This window comes from Numenius arquata, chromosome 1 (genome assembly GCF_964106895.1).
Source record: "Numenius arquata chromosome 1, bNumArq3.hap1.1, whole genome shotgun sequence".
Classification (NCBI taxonomy): Eukaryota; Metazoa; Chordata; class Aves; order Charadriiformes; family Scolopacidae; genus Numenius; species Numenius arquata.
Window position 1 is genome coordinate 2,059,119 of NC_133576.1, and position 23,473 is coordinate 2,082,591.

Genomic DNA, 23,473 nt, shown 5'->3' on the forward strand with positions numbered 1-23,473 from the left:
GATTCGCCATGAAGCGAGCGGGTGGCGAATCGGCGGCTCCGGGCCCGCGGGTTCTGATGGGGAGGCAGGAACCGCCCGGCGTCGCTGCCGCCTCCCTCCTTCCCTCTCTGCTTCCCTCCCTCCCTCCGCGGCCGGGTGCCTGCCCGGCGCCGCCGCGCCCCCTCACCCGTCCTCCCGGTACCCAGGTGAGCGCAGAGGGAAGAGGGCACCGCTCCCGCCATTCGCGGCGGGGGAAGCGGCCCCGGTCCCTGCGGGCGCTGTCCCATCCCAGTGTTTGCACTGGGGGTTTGGAGTCTTCCCGGGCCGGGGCGGGGAATGGTGGATGAAGGTGGTGGTGGGGGGGGATCCTGCAGGCCCTTGTCGCCCGCCCCCGCCTTCGTTTCTGCTTCTCGGGGCGTCGAGCCGCCGGTCTGCTCCCCCCACCCCCCCCCGCCGGGTCTGAGGCGGCGCTGAGGGCACCAGCCCCGGTTGAGGAGCGGGGGTTTGGGCCTCTCCGCTGGGGCAGGGTGGCTGCTGGGCCACACGTCAGACCAAAACCAAACCTACGAACCGGTCCCAGTCATTTTGCTGTGGAAAAGACACGTTTTTAATTTTTTTTTTTTTTTTTCCTCTTTCGTTTTCTGCCTTTTTTCCCCTTGGACGGTGGTTTTTAGCACTGGGGAGGTTTCAGCTGGCGTAGAGTGTCCAGCTTTGCGGGTGATGTTCAGAAGACAGGGCAAGGGGTAATGGTTTTAAACTGGAAGAGGGGAGATTTAGATTAGATATTAGGAAGAAATTCTTTCCTGTGAGGGTGGTGAGGCACTGGAACAGGTTGCCCAGGGAAGCTGTGGATGCCCCATCCCTGGAAGTGTTTAAGGCCAGGCTGGATGGAGCTTTGAGCAACCTGCTCTAGTGGAGGTGTCCCTGCCCATGGCAGGGGGGCTGGAACTCGATGATCTTTAAGGTCCCTTCCAACTCTGACCATTCTGCGATTCTAAGGAGGGATGTATGTTGAGTGGAGGAGCCTTGGTGGAGGGAAAACTTACTGATACAGGGACGTGCTCCTGTCCCGTATTTTCATCCCGTAGGCGGTTCTCTTGCTTTTCTCTTGGTTTATTTTTAATGGTATCATTTAAAAATAATGACAGTCTATCCTAACGCAGGTTATAAAATGACAAAATAAGCTTTTTCTAAAATTGATTGCAAACTTCCCTCCCCCCCCCCCCCCCTTAAGCCTACCACATGCAGAAAGGAGGAAATAAAATCCTAATGCACTGTGAAGGATTTCAAAGTTTGGGACGTGAATGTCAGCAATTCCAGTGTTTCGGTTAAAGTTTGCTATTTATGAGGATTCCTTCTGTCCTGGTTCTTCCTTTAAGTCAGGAAGCTTATATTGTAATTTGTAGGAGTAATTACCCAAATTCATACACTGATACACCCAATTACAGTTTAGAAGCATTCAGTGGCTTGGGAACCGGTATTTATGCTTCAGTTCCAACCTATGTATTTGGAAGTCAAAATTGAGTATCTCTGAAAAATTTGGGCATTTAAGTTTTATTGTTAGAAGCTGTTAATTATTAACAAAGCCATGGTTTTAGTTAGCGTTATTTACTTATGATTTTACAAGAATGTAACTCATGTTACTTTCATTTCTAATGCAGGAAATCGGCTCAGGAAGATGAAGCCTAATAAAGGAAGGACCTTCACTAGGGAGAGAGACTATGTGTACACATTCCACGTGGGAAATCAGCATTTAGTGCTTACTGTGCCTCTCAAATTCCCCGTGCAAGAGAATATTAGTCATTTGCATGGGCGTCTAATGCTTCTGCACAATCTGCCATGCTTTATAGAAAATGGTAAGAATTGATTTCTTAAATTAATGTGATATACCCGTGCCTGTAAGTGTCTTACAACCTGCTTTAAGAAACCAAAAGAAGGGTATTCACTAGAACAGTCTTAAATTTTGGTTTTAAGCCAGCAAAACATTAAAGAAAATTACTGTTAGTACTAGCAAGTAAGGTGCCCAAGTTAAAGGCTTTTAGAAAAACATTATTTGTATGTTTCCTAGATGCTTGCTGATACTTCCACTGACATGTTTTGTTGATGGACAATTCTCTTCTTGTTATAATAGACCTGAAGCAATCTCTTAATAAGTTCATAGAAGAGGAAACAATAAAAGATTACGATAGAGAAGCTGAAATGGCTCTGGAAGCAGTGAAATCAGGAAAAGTAGACATAAACCAGCTGGCAGATACTTGGGCTAAAGCTTATAAAGAGGTAAGATTAAGACTGAAAAGTTAATATTAAGGACTTGCTCTGTGAGAGTGTTTGTGTGCAGGTACAGATAGAATCACATCTGTGAAGATGCAAAATTGTATTGAAATTCACTTCTATTGATCAATTCTTAGATTTTTTTCTTTCTATCTGAAAGTGATCATTAAGTCTTTATCGTACAAGTTCTCAGTCAGGTTTTTCCTGAATTTAAGTAGAATCAAAAGATTAAAAATTGAGAGGAAAATGGTTAGTGATATTAGAACAAAAGTAGACCTAAGGTTTATAGTGCATTAAAATCAAAGCAAGAGATAGTAAAGTGGTACTGCTATCCTAGATCTCAAAAATAACAATGAAGACTCCAAGGAGAAAGTGTAGAGTTGGAAGAGACTTTTCAGCTCATTTTCTGAGTTCATGTGACTATTTTACATTATTTAGGGATGATGAGGCTTTACTTGCAGTAACGTGTCCAGTTTTGCATGTGATCCTTAAAATGGAGGAATATAAAAGAACTGGATGAGTCCTAGCAAAGAGGAAAAAAGAATGAGAGAAACTGCAGCGTTTGAGGAAAAGTTCATAGGAATTGAATTTGTTTATGGTGGAATATAGAAGAAAGTGGTGAAAAATTCCAAAACATACATCTGTTATAAAGAGAATTGGAAGCAAATCATCTGCATTAATGAACATCAATAAAATGAAATTAACTTAACCTTTAAGAAGAAAAAATCTGTATTGGGTGAGAATAGGAATGTGATAAAACGGTGAAAGAATTTACAGTCTAATGCTAGCAGTTTCTATGTATAGGTTAGCCTGAGCGTAGGGGTTAGGATTAGATCATTTCTTGATGTTTCTAACCTGCGTTTCAATGATACAATCTCATTTCATTAGCTAAATCTTCTGGGAATGATTGCCAATGTAAAGACTGTTTCAATATAAAGGAGCTTGCAAAACTGGCATCTTTGGGCCATTCTTTGTTCAATAAAAATTGCTTTTCTTAAATCAGTGTTGTTGGTCAAATTCTAGTGACATCAGAGGTTAGTCATCCTTTCTAGGAAAACATTTTTGTTTGCACAGCTGGTGTTTTGGCCCTATCTAAAATCCCATCAGTTGCGAATATTGTTACAGATATTATTGTTCTTCCCAAGTTGGTGATGGCTGAAAACTTGTAATTCCTCACTGTAGTCAAAATCTTCATGTTTCTGCTGTTAGTTACTTCGAAAGAGAAGGAGTATGGGAAGGGAGAAAACGTTAAAGCAGAATACAGAAAGCTCAAATTAGGAAGGATAATTCATGTATGTTGAAGGTTGTGTGGCAGTATGCATGCCCAGATGGTTTTGCCCCACCATTGTGAGGGATCCTTGTATGTCCTAAAGGTACCATATGCTTTAAAATCTCTTATTTTTAGACAACATTAGAATATGCAAAACCTGAAGAAACCAGCTGGGATGAAGATTTTGCTGATGTTTATCACGATCTGATACATTCTCCAGCTTCTGAAATGCTGTTAAACCTGGAACACAATTATTTTGTTAGTATCTCAGAATTAATAAGTGAAAGAGATGTGGAACTGAAAAAACTACGGGAAAGGTATCCCTTCCTTTTCTCTTTTTTTTTTTTTTTTTTTTTTTCTTCTCCTATCTTATTTAATAGAGGTGCATGCCACTGGGCACATACGACTTGTGGGACAGCATGTGTCAACTTGTATTTGTCTGTGTAACCCCTATTTTAGTTTTATGTTTCCCTCTTTAAAGTTGTATAATATGTAGCCTATATTGTTAGGATCAGCTACCTTATATTCTCCTCAGTCACCAAAAAAACTACAAGCTAAGGCCACCAAAGTAATACAAGGTTTGATTTCCATTGTTCTCTCCATGTTGTAAGTGGTATAGCAATGAAAAGTGCTTAGGATGTCTAGAAAATAAAGTATATTTGCGTACCATATCTTGCCTTTGTTATGATGTAATCTCAGTGAAAAATTGGAAGTTCCACGGCATGAAAAGGTGAACACAAGACTTGAACCAACTTTAAATCAGATGGTGTTGAATTTGAAATTTAGAAAAGTCTATGTGGGATCCTGAGTTTCCAAATAAACTTAAATAGCTGCAGGAGACTGCTCTGCCCACAAGAGGGAACACATACAATGCAGAGTTTTCTTATTTCTTTTCAAGACTAAATAGGTTAAGGAAAATGAATGCACGCAAATATAGATATAGTATAGATACTAAATACTAGGGAAGCTTGTGAGATGCCAGAATATTCTAAGTAGGTATGTTTTAGCATCCTAAGTGGTGATAGTCCTCTTGACTTGTATTTGTTTAAGCTGACGTTATGCAATGCATACCTGTTTTTATATTTTCTTCTAGACTGAATCATACGTATCTCTAATTTGGGGATAAATATTGCCAATAATGTGCTAGCAAAACACTTTGCTGCTTATGGACTCTTCTCAAGGGTGCATCTAGAAGAAAGAGCACTTTAACTGAAGAGCAGTAATGTTGCAGAGCTCTAGTGTGATATAACTGTGTATTGACTCTGGTGGAATTTACCATATCTATCTGTCGTAATCAAGAAACTCTGTATGTTGGTGGCAGCTGAGACTATCCCAGATGAGCGTAGGTGGTATTCTGTTTACACAGGAGCTGACTTGGAATACCTGACCCTCAGTTCATATTTGTGGATATTCATTGCTAAATCTGTGCTAGGGTAAATTGATTCCTTGCTGAAGAAAGGGTTGAAGTTGAAAGACTAAGTGAAGCCAGGGATTAAGAAGACTAAGGTGGGACAAGATATTGAACGATCTGCCCTTTAATTCTAGGTCCCCCTGTTGCATGTAGTTTGAGCTGGAAGCTCATCTGACTATTAAAAACAGGTGCGTTTAGCCTGCTTCCTGGCATTTACCTGCCTGGATCAACTGTGGTTAGGGCAGGAGGAAAGCAAGGGACTGAGTAAGTCCATTTCAAAAACTCTTCTAATGATACGGATAGTGAAGGGCTATATTAGCACATCTGAAGATACTGTCATACCTTCTTCGAATATCTGTGAGTGTATACTTTAAGTGTATGAATTCAAATTCCAAAATGAGCAGATGGACAAAATACTGCCTGACGTGACATATCTTTCAGCTGTGTGTTCAGTTGTATCTCTGCTTGTGATTGACCAGCCGGCTGATAGAACTGATCATTGTATCAGTAACTGTATCAACAGTAATGGGTATTCTTCTGTCATTTCTTTGAAAGCGTTGCTTGTTGTAAATCTACGTTTGCTTCTCTTTCAGACAAGGAGCAGAAATGGATAAGGTGATGCAGGAGCTAGGGAAATCACTAACAGACCAAGACGTAAATTCATTAGCAGCTCAGCATTTTGAATCTCAGCAGGTATACTAAGTTCAGTGAACTAGAATATGTTATGCAAATAATTGTCTTAAAAAGAAAACCCAAACCACTCAAATCGTAACCGTCATCTTCTTAGGATTTGGAGAACAAATGGACCAATGAATTAAAACAGTCTACTGCTATCCAGAAGCAAGAATATCAGGAATGGGTGATAAAGCTTCATCAGGACCTAAAGAATCCAAATAACAGCTCAATCAGGTATTTAATTCCTCTATGGTGTTTACTTCTATTTGTAATAGTTCAAAGGACTTGCTTTTATATAATCTTTATTTCAGATTAGCCATTTAAATAGGATAATCAAAGCAAATCAAAGGCAAATAAAACATCATAATAAAATATTTATATTTGTAGGAGTTTCTTCATTGTGTAATGTTATAACCTTTCTGTACTAGAAAGCTGTTGCAATGCATTAAATAACAGCTTGAGCCGAATGGGTTTTTCTCCGATTTTGCCTTTATTTACGTCTACTTTTAACAGTGTCTGTCTTTAACACTATTTCACAAGGCTTTCTCTTACCACTTAAGGATGTTCTGCAGAGTAATTGTAGCTTAATAAATGGTAACAGTATCACACAGTTTGAATTAATAAATCTCTTTCAATTTTTTCTCTTTTTTTTGTTTTATGTATACATCACTGGACGGCTAAAAAAATGGAATTTTTTTAGTGTGAACACTTGTGGTGAGAGTTGAATGAAAAGCTTTCTGATTGAGGAAATAGCAGGGAAATCAGAATTTGTAACCTGGGGATGTCCTTATTCTTCATCATGAGTAACTGCCACCTTTGTTACTAATAGAAAAATAGGAGGAGTAAAACCTGATGCTTTCACATGTCTCATGTTAGTAGAAGAGCCAGTCTGAGTAGATGTAGGTGGATGCAGCAAGGAATTTATGGGAAACACAGCACCACTGAACAAAATGGATGCCAATAAGAGAAGACAGGCATGGATCATACTGCATGAAATACTTCATCGTTTTCTCTTGTTTCCTTTTGGGATAAGGAAGTGAATGGAACATGAGGGAAGAGAGAGAGGAGGGGAAATACATTGGAGGATGATGCTGTATGTTTAGATTTCTCACTACTTTCCTCGGGATTTTGTTGTCTGTGAATTTGTTTTGGAAGTCTTTTAGAGTTCTCCGGTTAGTCTGATAATGTCCAAGGTCTGTATAGCTCACAGGCAAGCCGGCCTATTTCTAAACTAGTGACCAGGTAAAACATCACTGTGGTAGTGACAGTCTATTCAAGCTCTAAGCCCAATCCTAAAATATTTTTCCACAAAATTTTCATGTTAGCTATGTTGATTATTTCCATGAGGTTTAACAATAAAGAAATTACAAAGGCTAAACATACTTATCACTGTGAACCTCTTGCCTTCTACTGCTGTAAAATAAGACCAAGGTGAAGTTGCTTAGAGCTGAAAGCTAGAAGAAATGGACTGCTAGAGGTCCAGAGGCAAGTACTCTGAGAGGGAGTGAGGATGTTTTGGCTTCATAGAATCATAGAATAGTTTAGGTTGGAAGAGACCTTAAAGATCATCTAGTTCCGGGCCCCTTGCCATGGACAGGGACATTCATAATCTTGGGTGGTTATAACATGTGAAGTGATACTGTTTGAATCACTGCACTCACATACAGTAGTAGAAAGTGTGATCTCTCTGCTTGCGTTCAGTCCTGAAAACTGTATGTCCCTAATGCTTTTGAAAATAATGCACAGGAATTCTACAGTAGGGCAACTGGAAGCTTAGAGGGAGGGAGAAATATGTGTGTGTTACACATATATGTAGACATAAAAGATAAACATAATATATACATACATATACATGCACACGTATATATCTATACACATCTAGTTGCTTGTGTATGTGTATTTACTAACAACATATCTCAGTTCTACCTCATCACTAGGCGTTTGCAATTAGTGCAAAGTTTGTAAAACAATCCTTTGTGAAACACCTTTGAAGATTAGGCATTTTGAAAACAAAGAGTAACTTTTCATTAATGCAGAAACAAACTGGAGAGATGTTCATGTTCTTCCATGAAGCAGAAACAGTACTGCTTATATCAATTACTACCAGAAAGTTGAATTTAGGAAAAAAAATAAAACTGATATCTGAAATCTTTCCTGCTGGTTTGAACACTGTGAAGCTTTTGATTTGGCTTTTTTGAATCTCCCATTTTTTGTGGGTGTGAGGGAAGAAATGTTTTATTTAGTAACTTCATAAATAAGGTTTTGGCTATTATAAATAGGCTGAAAATAATTCTATTTTTTTTCCCTTTTATTCCTATGTTCTTATTGTGGTATAACTAGATATTGTGATTTATTCTTATTTCTCAATCTCAGAATGCTTTACAAATGAGCTAGGTAATGTAAAGCTAACAGCAGAGTCTACTCTTCCTGCTGGTATGCACCTGGAGTATTGCATGCCAGAAAGGCAAAACCTCAGATGAGTGGAGTTCATTCAAATAGACTTAGTCTCTTGGTTTCCACAAAGTATCTGAGAATACTTTGGATAGCTTTCAGAAATATTGCTGGTCTTGAACAAAAATGACGATAAACTTTTCAGTACATTTCTCATTATTTTAGTGATGAAATCAGTGTTCAGCCCAGTCAACTGAGAGAATCTGTAGAAGGAAATGGAAGAATTTATGAAGAGCAAAGGCTGTTAGAAGAAAGTTTCACTATTCACTTGGGTAAGTAAAGGAAACGGCCACCGAAACCAAACATAATAACAGATGCTAATAAATAATGTATCTAAGCCATCTATTATTTACAGTATTTAACTGTCAATGTCTATAATATATACAGTTTGTAATTGAAGTACAGTACAATATAAACTGTATCAAACAGTACCCAGCTACCTGAAATATACTTAATGGAAAACATTAGAGAAACAAGGTTTTTATCCACTCTAGCAAGGTGACTAGTGTAGAAAAGCACACTAACATCAAAACATAGCAGTTAAAGATGATATTTTACTTTTCTTATGTTTGGTAAGAAACTGTCGGTATTAAATTCAATTCCCACAATAAATTAATAGAAAAATAGATGCTTAAAACTTTTACTTCTTGTTTATGCAACAGAGACTTCTTACACTTTTTCAAAGTCTCTTTTGACTGCATTAGTATTCCATCCATAGCCTTATAATAAGGAACAAGGCTTATTTCATGTATAGATAAACATTGTGGAAAATACTGCACTTCTTACTCTTGTAAATTGCTGATGTGTATGTAAAACTGAATATATATAGTTAAGAACTTTCTTTGAGTATTATTGATGATATTTCCCTTATAGACCTTTTTCACAAAACTTAGGGTAGCACTTTGATCCCTTGCATTTTAATAACAATTTTGAGTTTCCTCTTTTACTGTATCTATTAAAATTTATATTCCATACAGGAGCTCAGTTGAAGACCATGCATAACTTGAGATTACTGAGAGCTGATATGCTGGATTTCTGTAAACATAAGCGCAATCATCGAAGTGGAGTAAAACTTCACAGGCTTCAAACTGCAATGTCGCTCTATTCAACTTCTCTCTGTGGCCTGGTTTTATTGGTAGATAACCGTATCAGTTCATATAGCGGCATCAAAAGAGGTGAGCCCTCTCTAATGAGGTATGTTGTGTCAAATGAAAATGAATGTCACTTTAAAACTTACTCTCTTTCACAAAAAAATGTTCCCTGTGAAATTAAAATTTACTGGAGACCCTAATGTTTTGAACATGGTATTGCAAAAAGCTAACAAAAAATGCAAAAAGAGATGCGGATAAGGATGGGGGACAGTTATGCTGTGATATACTGTTCTCTCTCTCATCTCTTTCCTAGGTTTTGTGTTTGAGTAAGGAACATATTGGAGTGAACACTTGAGTGTTGATTTCCCTGCCTTAGACTGATTTATTATAGGGGCTTGTAACTCTCTAATATCAGGTTAGCATACCGAAACCTATTTGCAAAGCTGAAAATGAAATAGGCTAAGATTTTAAATTGACGAATAAATGTATAAAAATACCATGTGTTTTAGATATCTGCAGCACTATGAATTCCCTTGAAAATGAACAATAGGGATATTAATTGCCTACTCCTGGAGAGCTTGATTAGTCGCCGTTTTCAGTGCATGTCTTTTGAGTAACTGGACACTATGATGGTGTTTTGTATCAAGGTTAACCAATGAAATGTGTTCATTCCAGTTTCAATTTTAGTCACTGAGGCTTTCTCTCAACCACATGATTGACTTTTCCACCTTCTTCTTGAAGTTTAATACCAAAATATTCACGCTGGAAATGTCTTTTTGACTGGAGCCACAGTTACTCATCGTTATTCTAGCATGCTGTAAAAATAATAGACTTTGGTGCTTGATATTCTCTGAAAACTGTGGAATCGGGCTTGTAGCAAGCAGGAAAGAGAAGCCTACCAGTAAAACTTGCAGTTGTGTTTGTGCTGTTGATGGTTTCCAAGTTGCTTCATTCTGGCAGTTTTATTTCGTACTTGTACTCATTTTCAGTTACTACTTTTTTACTGCTTAAATATTTAAATTAATAGCAAATAGAGAAGATTTGGTGATAAGACAAACATTTAAGTAATACTCTCAAACGCAAAATTGCATCTTCTAGCCACTAATTAAATCTTGCAGCCACAGTAGAAGGGAAGATAAGGGACTGTATTGCAATAATCTGTAAAGTATAATCCTCAATAAATCTTGATTTCTTTGAGTTCTGAAGGGGCTTTGGCGAACTTAACCGTGGGCACATTCCATAGCTGTCTGCACCACCGTTCTTTTTAAAAGTGTTAGAGATGAAAGTGTCTCATGTCTCAGCTCCTCTGACCCGGTCGGATAGATTACTTTAAGCCATCAGTGAATGTCAGGTTGCACTGAGACCCCAAACCACTACAGGCAGCGACTAAGGTTTGAGCACACCACTTTAAATTCACTCTGTGGTGCGAGGGGTAGCTTCTGGCAGAAGATCAGCAACAAGCACCTTTGAGAGGAGACTTTGCTCTTAAACTGTTAAAGCTGTTCATTGCAAGAGCACTAGCCAGAACCAATTCTCCTTCCTAAAAGGCTCTTTAAGAAATAAATATGCCATGGGGTTCAAAGGTTCATAAAATTGCTATATAGAAGACCTCAGATAATTCATTGATGCTATTGTTTAAATAGGGCAGTAATGACTTGTGAAGTCTAAATTTCTGGGTTACAAAAGTGCAGAAACAATTTTCTGCTTCCGTTTTAAAGCTGAGTAAAAATATAAACCTAATAGCCTATATTTTTTGATGGGCTGGAAGCTCCTTCAAACCTCTTGAGATTTTCAAAGGTAGCTGGAGTAAATAAGCTTCATGTAAGCGCGCTGTTTATCCAAGCATTATTACATTGCTTTGAGAACGCCAGTCACTTGGCCAGTACTAAATGGAGAGGGCCTCCAGCTGTATGAAGTCCTGCAACTGACTTCGTTGCAGGACCGAATAGCTGTATTCTGAGGAAGCTTAAGAATGTGCTTCTTTTAGTGGATTTTGTTAGTTCTGTCTTGTCTAGCAAAGCTTTTGATGTTGCATCTTTGGTAAATCCGTTATCCAAAAATGGTTCTATTTGTCTCAAAATTCAGGATGTATGTGAGGTATTTGCAAGACTGGAAACCATGACTGCAGTGTTTTCTGTATTTCTTGCAGTGTGTAAAGAGCAACTAGCAAAAAATACCTTTGAAATCACATTTGGACACCTCTTTAGAAAACAGCCTTGAGCAGAAATTTAAACTTACATATGAACTTTCAACCTCCTTGTTTCATTCAGACTATTTTTCTAAGCTCGATAAACAGTTTCTTTATTTGCTTTATGCATCACTTAGCTCAAGTCTCTTATATTAGGACTTTGTAGGGCTACTGTGGGTCAGGTTTTGAGTAGCCACTCAGACAAACGATAAACTAAAATTGAAGTTCATTGTAATTTAAATACAAGAGACTTTTCATTTGTTTGTTTCAAATAAAATGTCTTGTGACCATATTTTGTCTTGATATACACAGAAGACACAATCTTTTGGAATATGGGCTGCTTCCTCCCTTGGTTTTGGGCACGAGAATTTAATAAAGCCTTTTGAAAATAGATTTTTATGATGGAGACGAGACTTCATGTAAAGAGATAAAATACATTAAGATTTTTCTCTCTACCCTGCCTGTTCCTGTTGCAGCTTGTTCACAGGAGTATACAGTCCTCTGCAGATAGGCAATCAGAATACATTGAGAACTTTAAGGAGGATTAGAGCAGGTACCTCAAAATGGGAAGTAAGTAGCAATTGCTTAGTATAGTCCAGCTTGCTAATAGCTTGTTTTGGCTCCCATTGACTTGCTTGGAGAGATGGCTGGACATTAGGCTAAGGAGCTTAGAATACCAGTCACAGAGGCAGTATGTTATGATCTTAATTATCAGTATAATATTTCTCAGTTTGACGTAATACTTATCAGTAAAAGGAACTTGCAGCTCTTCTCAGCTGCTCTTTTGCAGCTGAAAAAGATGACACTTTTCTTCAGCTTTCAGATCTGTGTTTTGAGAACTAAAAGGAAAGAACTGTAATTCCAGCTTTCCAGATACACTGTTGTTGAATTTCATTAATTGCTTTCATTTTTCAAAGCAAATTGGAATGCAGTTGTTGCTGTTGGAAGTATCTATTATGTATGTTTTAATAAAGTACCACAGATTGAAGGACTGTTAGTAATAAGACATCATTTGTAAGGCACAAATAAATTTAACGCACATGTATTGCTGTTATTTAGGGGTTTTTTGGTGCAGGTGGTTGTGTTTGAAGAGACAGCACTCAAGGATTTTTTTTTTTTTTCCCCAAGTAATTAATTTCTTTCAAAAAATGTTTTGTCTCTGCCATATTTTTTTTAGAATTTAGTCAAGTACAGCAGGGCTTTGTCTGGTTTTTAGGGCAAGTTGCCTTTATAACTGGCCTTGCTTGAATGGTAGAGCAGAGTTACGTAATGTTACTAAGCACAGCCTTATGATGTGGATTTTAATCTTATTTTTTTCCTAGATTTTGCAACTGTTTGCCAAGAATGCACGGATTTCCATTTTCCTGGAATTCAAGAACAGCTTGAAATTGTCCAGAAGGTTGTACTTAAGGCCAGAGCACAGCGTAGCAGTAAGTCGAAAAGACATGGTCAGTGACAACCAAAATTACTTTCCTTGAAATAGAATAGTGGTCAGCTGAATGTTTATGGTTACGGGAAAGTTGATTTCACTCTTCTTCAGTTACCTGATCTATAAAATGGAATGTTCGAGTTTATCGATAAACTCTGAGAAGTCTGCATGAAATTCTTTCCTCACAGACAACATGTTCACGTGATGTCTTTGCTGCTAAAACAGATGTACATTACCAAAAAAAATAATAAATGTATGAGTCCTTAGGTTCTGATCGCTCTTCAGCAGCATGAGAAGTGTGTAGGGTCATTGTGCTTTCCTTTGCAGTTTGAAACTGCCTGCTGCCACACAGACTTTATCTTACTTGACTCTTTTTATTTCTATTTAATTGTAAAGCTTTAAAAATTTCATAAGAGGAGTTATGACTTTTTCTCTTCCTTGAAAGTGAACACTAAAAGCTGAATAATAAATTGACTAAAAGTGTGTACTTTTTCGTGCTGACCAAATCCTTGTGAATGGTTTACTTTACAGTTATATTTACAAATGGCTGTGAAATTTTCTGACCACATGGTGTGAAGGCAGTACTTGTACATCGTGAAACTTTGGTTTTCTTCCAGATAACTGCTTATGTGGTTTAAATATATCAGTAACATGAATAGATTCATAACAGTACATAGAGAAACAAGTTTTCATAGTAATCTGCGTATTGCTGTAGTCTTGAGAAAAATAATGAAAGCTGGTTTTGTACTGCTGATTTATGGAAATCTCTTTTCTTGCAATACTAGAAGCAAATTCGTATTAAATAGTTACTACCTTGCTATTGTTTTTTAAATAATGTATGTGTAGGTGTGGGGGCAATTTGGAAAGTTTATTATTATGTTTGAGAAGACTATATTTTCTTTTGTCCAAACAAAGAGGTATTATAAGATGATTAAATAAGAAGGCTGATGGTTTGTGATAGGATTCAGTTCAGTGGCTGTTGAAGGCAGCAAAACCTCTTCCTGTCCAGCCCCCTGCATTTGGGGGACTTTATGGTAACTTTATGGTAAAAATTCAAGCCAGATACCATCTTAGTACATCAAACTTCAAAAGTGTAATTAATAGACGATATGTGTAATATTTGTGCTATGTATTTATATACAGAAAACAAAAGTAGTGGAAATGAAGATAAATTAAAGAATATTGAACGAAACCAGTCAAATATTTTGCCGGGTGAGTTCTGCTCTATTCTCCCCCTCCTCTTAAAGCAATTTGTGTTATATAGATGCACATTTTTAGCTCTAAAGTCAGAACATAAATTATAAACTAAACCCAGTTGACCTCAATCAGAGGAGAAGGATGTTCTTGTGGCTAAGGCAGAGAACTGGGTGTCAGGACATCTGGTTTCTATTCCCAGCTTTGCCACTGCATCATGTGACTTGGGGCAAATCACTTAACTTCTCTAGGCCTAAAATTTCTTTTCAGAATTTGAGGGTGAAAAAAAGATCTCTGAGCATCTTGGGAAAAGGTGAAACTTCAATACTAGCAACTAATTTTATTTTTGAAAATAATTATATGTATGTCACCGTTGTAATACAGTAAAGCATTTTAGAATGTATTTTTTAGCTTTGAGAATGCATAAATCCTATTTCCAGGGGAAGTATCTTCTGTATGTATTACGAATTTTAGTAAGGAAAGCTTCTGTGGAATTTGAAGGTTGAATACACAGTTGGAGGAGGGAGGAGTTAAATTCGTACAGCCTGTGGTTGAATAAGAGGGCTTCTTAAAATTGCTTTCATGATTGTCTTAGATCTTGTTAGTATAAGTGGATTATAAATCAACTCGGGTCCTTAACAGATAAATCCGGGTGAATCTTGCTGCAGTGGCTTGTGTATTATTACCCTTAGATGATCATTGCTGGGGATTACTACCTCCTTAGCAGTCATCAGAAAGAAGTACATACCCGTTCTTCAGCTGTCCCAGTACAAAGGTAGTATCTTAACTTAAATGACCAGTGACAATAGGTTTCAAGAAAGATGTTTGTCTCTTGACTGAAACAGTAAGAGTATTGCATACCTGCTTTTCTGTTGACTCTCGTATAGACTTTTTATCTCGAGCAGAAAGGTAAAATGGAGACACCTTCATATAATGCCCTTTATCCTCCTTTCTTTACTTTCGATAAATGAATACCAAGTCTAAAAATAACCCCAGTAAGGTGTCTTGGTAACTTTTTGAAAACAACTCCGTAACTAATCTTCCCATTACTATGAATTATTTTAAAATCTAATGATCGCTGATACCTTTAGTCATCTTGCATATCTCGGTTGTTAGGTAACCCACTATCTTTTTCCACAGACTTTTCGCATCCTTTATTTTAACCTATCCATTTTTGGTATTTCCGCCTCCCACATCTGTCTGCAATTCAGTGCTTACATTGTATATTTTGAGTATTTCACCTCCTCTGTGTTTGTTTTTCTGTTTCGTGCTATATATAGATCATATCCGCCTGTACTGGCACTGTTACGTCTTATTACACCAGGTGTCCGTGATCCCAGTGAAACCCATCAAAGCAGGGAAGTGAGTGTAGGATAAATGTAAAACAATGATATTCCAAGAGATTTTAGATCAGTTGGTTTCTAACTCTTTTTTATCTCGTTACGTATGTGTTCTGATCTCTGTTGTGTATTTGTATTTGCCTTTTGTCTTAACTGACCCTGTCCTTACATTGCGTAACAGCTGTGTTTCAGTACAGATCACTACCATGATACCTTGCCTTCTTGGTTTATATTATTCTGTAGGAGAATTCTACATCACACGCCATTCAAATCTTTCTGAAATTCACGTCGCTTTTCACCTCTGCGTGGATGATAATGTAAGATCTGGTAACATAACTGCTCGGGATCCTGCGATCATGGGACTCAGAAACATTCTCAAAGTTTGCTGCACACACGACATTACTACCATTAGTATTCCTCTCTTATTGGTGCATGATATGTCAGAAGTAAGTAAATGTAAAGATTTGGTTTGGTTTTTATTTTCTCCGATGGAACAAAAGGGATTTTTGCAATGGGTTTGTTTAAGCCAAATGGGACAGTTTATCCCAGTCACGTGTTCCTGCCACATCATTGTGCGGGCAATCATCTATAGGGTGACCCAAATGAAGGAACTGAACTGGTTTAAAATGTTGCAGCCAGCTGAATCACTTCAGTTTTTTATTCCCACCTCTCATTTTGGACACTTCACTTCCTTGATCCAGCTCATTGCACAGTTGCGTAAGCGTTAATGAAAGATGGGACTACGTGCCTGGAAGTCTTCCAGCAACAGCTAATGCTTAGAAACTATATCTTCAGAGTCGCTGATGTGATAGTGATAATAGATTCCCAGTTTTAATTGTTGCTATTTAGAAAACCTTAAAACTAAGTTTTATGAGCAGACCTAGCAAAGCTTGGCTTAGAGTTCTGTATCCCTAACACCACCTCAGCCCTACACAGCAGCAACCAGAGTTCACCTTTGCTCTGAACTGTCTCCTTCACTACCTAATCACTTGCATCCTTATTTTCTGTCCCTTTTTCCTCTCTAAGTCCCCCAAATACTAGCTGGGAAAGAACCAGCGTATTGCTGAGGATCTTTGTAGATACAGGTGTGCTTACTTATTGTGCTGAGCTTTTGTATTGTTTTCTTCGATGGGACACTAATGTAGAGCTTGTCTCTTACTCAACTGTAACTTTTTACCGAGCATAGTAATTTAATACCGTTGACAGCCTCTTTTCCTCTGTCACATCTGGCTTACAAGATACTAGCAGAGAAGAAAAAAGGGGTGGGGAGGCAGAGAGGGGTGCAGTGTACAGGCAGTACATCCATATGTCTCGCCTCCCTAGGAGGTGAGAAGTCTATAAACTTAAAGAAATGAGAAAAATAAGATAATGCTGCCATTATTGATACCTTTGCACAGATAGTTACAGTCTGTTGGGGGTGGTGGTGTTTAAAGAACTCTTTGATTTTTCAGTTGTAAATTTCAGTAATGCCTTTCCTTCTTTGGAAATGTCTGACTCATAGCAAGATAAAGGCTCACCAGCGGATTAACTTTAACAGTGACTTCTTTTTTTAACAGAATTTGATTGGAACACAGTGTAGAAGTGAACCCCTTTTGCAAGATCAGGGTCTATTATTGTGAAAGTGCGAGCGATGCAAAAGTTTAAAATGTCCAATAATGAAACTTCTAAAGGATATACTTCCATACATAAAAGTAGACTTAGGAACAGATTATATTATTTATGAAATTTTTCATCTCTGCTATTGATTTTTTTTGGGGGGGGGCACAAATGCAATTAATCGACTTGCAGGACAGCAGCCTGGGTTACTGATGGGGCCTAGTTACTGTGTTTCATAAACTGACATTTTTTCTTAATCAAGTTGCCATCTGACTATATTGTTTTTCTTTTTTTTTTTTTTCTCTTAAACCTGGATAGTTTTGGCTTTCATTTGCATATCTATATATTAAAATACAAATAAAGCACAAGACCAGGTGTTCAGTGTGCTTTGAGAGCGTGTTGTTGCTTGGATGTGTGAAACTGAAGAATTATCTTGTCTAGCGCTGGATTCTTAAAAGGTTCTGGTAAAACAATTTACTTTTTATATTAAGTTTTAAGTCTTTGCAGAGTAAGCAGAAAGTGACCTGGATGATAAGTGTATGTTTAGCCAAAACTGCATTGTGTGAATTGCATTAACAGCATTACTTATTACAGTGCTTTGCAGCTGGCTGACCTCATTTGAAACACACAAATATGTAACGTGTTGTTGAGGGAAAAGTGAATAATAACAGATTTCTGAAAGTTAACCTGAACTTGGTGCCTTCAGCAGCCCCGGTTTTGAATCTGCGTTTACCACCTACATAAAAACATTTTTGTAAAGTGGTTAACCAGGAGCACAGCTGCAGAGAGGATTACATGCTACACCGTGACAGGCATTCATCATGACTTTTCTCTGTGTTTTTCCCAAAGGTTTTCTTTTATGGATGGAAGAGTGGTGTTTATAACCTCACAGAAGTAACAAGTAACAATCTCAATGAAGCCATTACATTTCATTGTTATTGGACCCTTGCATAAAGCTAATTATTTTTTTTCTAGGGAAAAAAGAAGGAATTCTGTTTTCCTTTCTTATGACAAGAACAGCAAAACTGGATTTTTCTGTTCTGATTGTTAACTTAAATGAACGAAAGAAGCTGGCTTTGATACTTGAGAAAGGCAAAAGCAGACAAGTTCAAATTCAGGACAACTGAAGCATTACTGTCTGATCGCTCTTCTCAACCTGCTATAAAGTGACGTATAAACTGAGGATCGAAATGGCTCAAACAGCATGGCATCCCTAAAAATGCTAGAGCTGGCACGCTTCCTTGGTAGTTGCAATATAGGAGCCATTGCTGCTGTCCACACAGCAACACAGAGAAAAATTTGACTCTTCAGGGATATGAGTCAGCTGTCTCTATCGCCATAAGTTAAGACAAAAATGTTTGCAAAAATAGTAGAAATGAAGGGAGTATAAACTCTGTAACAAATGTTTGTGAACATGGTTTCTGTAGAGAGGCTATTGATGGGTGTATTAACCTCAAATATTTCTTATCTGAGTTTCCTGCTCATACAGTGTTTAGGATTTGCATAGATATACTTTGAGTAAACATCTTGCTAATCCTTAACTTACTAAAATTAACCATTGAAATTTGGTTTGAAATCTGTTTCCCGCAAGACATTTATGAACTTTAGTGTTTTCATTACCTGGTTATGACATGGTTCTGGAAAGGCACGAGCCCTGAGCTTTATAAAAGTGGCAGCCCCATGTAGTGAGTCTGTCACAAATCTGTTTGAACAAAAAGGTTTGCAGCGTCTCTTTCTAATCAATGAAGTTGCCTTTTCTTTTAATAAGCAAAAGAAATCTTAATTTGACAACAGTTTACATCCTAAAAAGGAGTGAGGTGTGGTCTCTGCTAGTGAACAAAACCAGAAGTCCCAGGTGTTTTGTGACTTGCTTGGATGTTATTAACCAAAACTCACCATAGGAGAGTGAGTGTTTGCTTTTTTTTTTTTTCCTGTCCCCAGCACTGTATTTTGAATTGGTACTTAGCCAATTCTTCATCATTTCCACAACTGTTACTTAGTTTGCATATAGAGAAAAATCCTGATAACATGGCAAAATTGTGAGAACTTATGTTTTTAAAGACGGGTTATAATTGAATCACTACTGCATCATTTTTTCAGTTCTTGTGGCTTGCACGCAGTGACGTTCTGGATTCAACCTGTTATTTCCCTGAGTGCCCACAAGATTTAACATCTATGTTTCTCTGAAATAGTCCAAGGAATAGTGTCATATCCTGCTGTTTCAATCAGTCCTTTTAAGGCTCAGTTCCCTTTATTATTACGCAAGGTACTCCTGAGTTGCCTTCAGAACAACAGGAGGTTTCTTTTTAGACACTTGTTTTTTACCTAAGCCACAACAGTGATCAAAACTAATGCCTGCATTACTTGTGACAGAAAGCACACCTAGGCAAATAAATTACAACAAAGACCAAATATTTCTTCCAGAAAGCTTAGAAATGGAAAAAAAAAAAATGTTGTCCAGCATTTTTCTGTCTGATTATTGTGTTGTATACGCTAAAAGCAGCATCTGTTTATGCAGTGTTTTACATCATGAAGGAGGGTTTCTGAAAAGAAATTTGTAGCTTATGCTGGTTTTAAGGTATTGCATATTTTGGGCATGGCAGGAGATGCTCCCTCCTAAGTAGGAACTTCGGCTTTCAGCAGTTGTTTAATGCAGCCACGTTCAGTGTAGTGTTTCAGTGTTATCAGTGGGCATTCTTAGGTAACCTTGCTTCTCAAATAACTTTTTTTCATCAGGAAATTAAGCTCTTTGGAAATGACAGGTTGCACAGTGTTTGGCGTTGCCAAATAAAGTCTGAATATAAAATTTCGTAAAGTGTAAATTTGAAAAGGTACATAGAATGATAAACTTGTTTCCACGTCTATATTCTTGTATTCAGACTAGAAAGTTCTCACTTTGACGTTGAAGACTACAAATAGATATTATTTTCTTTCTGAGAAGTGTTTACAGTGACAGTCATTCTGTCTCTGACTAGGAATATTCACTTTGTAGTGCACAACCAAAGAATGTTTGATGCTCTGAAGCATTTAAACTGTTACTTAAATTATTTAGACCAGTGCTTGTAGCCACATCTTAAGATACCTTAAACCGGTGTGGGTTTTGTACCCAATCTTGGTATTTAAGTAAGAATTTGTTACCTGTTTATATCTGAAATTCCTCCGTCAGATGAAGATAGGTTTTGTTTGTTTTAACCTAAACGCATCTTTAAGGGAGAAGGGCTTCTTCCAGTTTCAGTATTAGAGAGAATGTTTTTACTGAAGGCGGTGGGTGTGCCAATAAACCTTAACTGGAATCATCAAGAACAGCTAGGAATCTTTAGTTACTGCTGTTAAGATGTGGTCAGGAGCCTATCTTTGGCTAGCTGAAGCGTGAATCTGACAGTTATCCATTGGATATCATACGTTTTCTGAAGTTCCCCAGGGGAATTAAATAGACCCATTTCCAGTGACATTAATAGGGTTGTCAACAGTATTTTTATTCAAGATCTCAGCTTAAAAAGGTATAGAGTGTTCTGACGCCGGGCTCTCCTACCAATAAGTAGTGGCAGTGCTTTTATGGTCACCTGTAAGGTATATACCACCTGCCTACAATACTCTGGAAAACTGAATCCCTCTTCATAGCCTGTAATGCTGCTTGAATACCTGATGGGAAAATGTGGTTCTATGGCAAAAGAGTATTATTTTTAATAATATCTCTGCTACTCTTGTTGGTTAGATCCGTTGGGCATTAAGGCTACTTATTTTTATTTTTAGGAAATGACTATTCCATGGTGCTTGAAGAGGGCAGAGCTTGTGTTCAAGTGCGTCAAAGGTATGTTCATGAATTCTTCAGCTGTTTGTGTTGCATCTGGTGGCACCCAGCCTTGCTCAGGCTGTATATTTCCCTCCCAAAAAAGGTGTTTATCAACAATTTATGGTTTATTAAAGTATACACTTAGTTTTTCTCTTTAAAATTAATACCTGTCCTACCAGGAAATAGTCTCAGACACTTATAATGGAGACTAAAAATGTTTCAAAAGTATCTTTGCAACTTAAACATAGATAGTAGAAGAAAAAGCCCTTACTGCTGCTTTGAGCAATCTCAAGGAGGGCAAAAGCTGGTGGCTCTCTACAGTATAATTTCCAGTGTCTTACATTTTGTTTAGCTCAAACGATGAGGACTCCGCACACTTCTCAAAGACAAGTTTGTATGCTAATTAATCTCTTCGTTGGAAAGTCCCCATGACTGAACTTGGTTTTCTGTCTTTCCAAGCGGTGTTATTACTTACTGTGTTTTTGTGTGCTGCACTTAAATACTTGAACCAGTCAAGTATTTAAAATGTTAGTAGTGTTAAAGTTCTTTCTGCAGCCTACTCAAGGAACCTCTTCCCATCGTGACCTCTGGTAATTCACGATGGAATATCATCCATAGAGCCACTTTCATTAAACAAGTGTTTTTCTGAGTATCTTTATTTGCCACGAGTGTATTCCTGTGGACCTTGTAGTTCATTTGTTATAGTTAGGAAATGCTAGCATAAAAATGCTGTATGGTAACTTGAGCAATAAATGAATGCTGAGCTTTTTACATACAAGTAAGTTCAGGTAGTTTCTGTTGCTGCCAGATTATCAGTGTACTTCTGGCAAGTGGCTTGTACTCATTCATGAGGATGTGATCATGTGAGAGCTACAGGAAAGAGCTATTTCTCAATGAAAGCAAGCCATTTGAAAGAGCTCATAACCGTCATATTTGGAGAAACCTCTCTCTTCTGCTGGCTAGCACTGTGTTATGCAGTAGGAATGGTTATATTGATTTTCTCCATAAATCATAAGACTTTCCACTTAAAGCAGACTTCAGTCAGGAGATGGGCCAAGTCTGACTTAAATGCGATTAATGACATCCCTAGCTAAGGCAGTTAAAATCCAAATTGTATGCAAAAACTTCCTCACTGCTTGATAACGGTGTAATTGATGGGGAAGACTGCACAGGTAATGCATACAGTGTGAATGCTATTTTTTAGGTTTCATGATGGAAATGGCCTCGTGGGATGGAGGAGTTTCTCGAACTGTACAATTTCTGGTACCACAGGTAGGTTTAAATCAAGTTCATATCGAACCTAGGAGACTACTGGAACAAGAAGATAAATGTCCGCAGTTTTGACTTCTTTGCTATGCTCTGCTCTTCTTGTGTGAGCTTAAATAATCACTGTAGTTTGGGTCCCTTGCCTAAAGAATAGGAATACGAGGGGGTTTATATTTTTGGATATCTTGTAGTATCTTCTGAGGATGCTAAAATTTCAAACTAGGAAGTTCATCTTTAAAAATGGTGAATATATCACCTTTAAAAAAGATACTTTTTTGCTATTATTTACTCTGAAGAGATGGGCTAACCTTGCATTATGTAAGTTTAGGCGTGTACTAGTTATATTGTCTAACAATTTGGAAAGTTGTGATGCGCTGAGTTTAGTCATGCTTCCACAAACTCATTGATGACTCTAGGTATTTGAAGTTAATTGAAATTAAGATTCTGAAATGATTTAATTTGGAGTTCTAGCTGATCTTGAGAAACAAAGTTTTCCAAAGGTGGCTGGCACTGTTTTATTTGTTCTAAAAGAGTGGTAGTGGAAGTAATATAAAAATCGGAGTTATGTTAGGAAAGAAATAACATGCATTTCTTGACAAAATAGTAAAGCGTTGAGCAAGGAGGAAGCCAAGAATAAACCAAGTACTGAAGTTGAATTTAATTCTGGAATTTGGAGAGCAGGAGTCCCATAGATAACGGACAGCACTGTCCTGCTTGTGCTAGGCAGAAATAATCAATTACTGGAGTGAGAAATCCACTGGAAACAGGTATGTCACACAAACACCCAAACAGTATTTTTAGGCCAATCTTTTTCTTTTGATTGAATTAAATACAATTATGACACATAGTTTGCAAATGGTCTTTGTGGTCTTCTGAAAAACAGCAATTCTCATAAATGTCAAGAAACAAGTTGAGAGAGACTTAATTCTTCCAAACTACAGCAAAAAGCCAAAGTTTACTAGTGTAATTTTTTTAATTTCTTTTTTCCAGACAATTTCTGAGGAAATGTTTTACCAACTGAGTAATATGCTTCCACAAATCTTCAGAGTGTCCTCTACATTGACTTTGACCTCTAAGCACTGAATTTTGTGCATAAGTAAGATGTATCCTGTTGACAAAGGATGAGGTTACAGAGATTCTGGATTGGCATGTCTCTTTTCTGAGGGATGATAACCCTGAAGTGGTATTTGCTGCAACTTCAAGAATCATGTTGTCATAATAAAAAAATAAAAGCTGGCTGGACTTGGATGTTAGGAGTTGATTTTTGCCTCTTGCTTTCTGTTTCAGCAGAGTATTCATGTTGAATTCCTCACCTTTATCTGAAAGACATTCAACGTAACTTGTTGTATGTGATCTACAGAAATAGAAGTGATTCCCATGCTTCAGTAGTAGGAATAAAAGCTTATGGTAGGAGTAGTATCTTCTACCCAAGTAGATGGGCTTCAGGTTGTTGAGTTTTAAAAACATTTTCTGAATTTACTTGGTGACACTTAAAAAACTATGAACAATGTCAGGTGTT

The 23,473-nt window shown here is 37.6% G+C and overlaps 1 protein-coding gene across 2 annotated transcripts; it reads left to right on the forward strand.

Moving 5' to 3' along the window:
* Positions 1 to 16: 16 nt before the first annotated feature.
* FERRY3 (FERRY endosomal RAB5 effector complex subunit 3) lies at positions 17 to 23,206 on the forward strand. 2 transcript variants are annotated; one of them, XM_074160191.1, is made up of 14 exons: positions 17 to 185; positions 1,641 to 1,835; positions 2,111 to 2,256; positions 3,656 to 3,837; positions 5,525 to 5,624; positions 5,719 to 5,840; positions 8,223 to 8,329; positions 9,035 to 9,232; positions 12,659 to 12,784; positions 13,909 to 13,977; positions 15,543 to 15,745; positions 20,649 to 20,706; positions 21,893 to 21,960; positions 22,945 to 23,205. In XM_074160191.1, the coding sequence occupies exons 2-14, from the start codon at positions 1,658 to 1,660 to the stop codon at positions 23,035 to 23,037; spliced, it is 1,650 nt and encodes a 549-aa protein (XP_074016292.1). In that variant the 5' UTR covers positions 17 to 185; positions 1,641 to 1,657; the 3' UTR covers positions 23,038 to 23,205. The 2 variants fall into 2 exon arrangements, with proteins under 2 accessions (XP_074016292.1, XP_074016300.1); XM_074160199.1 differs by having other exon boundaries at positions 55 to 185; positions 12,659 to 12,766; positions 22,945 to 23,206.
* The last annotated feature ends 267 nt before the right edge of the window (positions 23,207 to 23,473 follow it).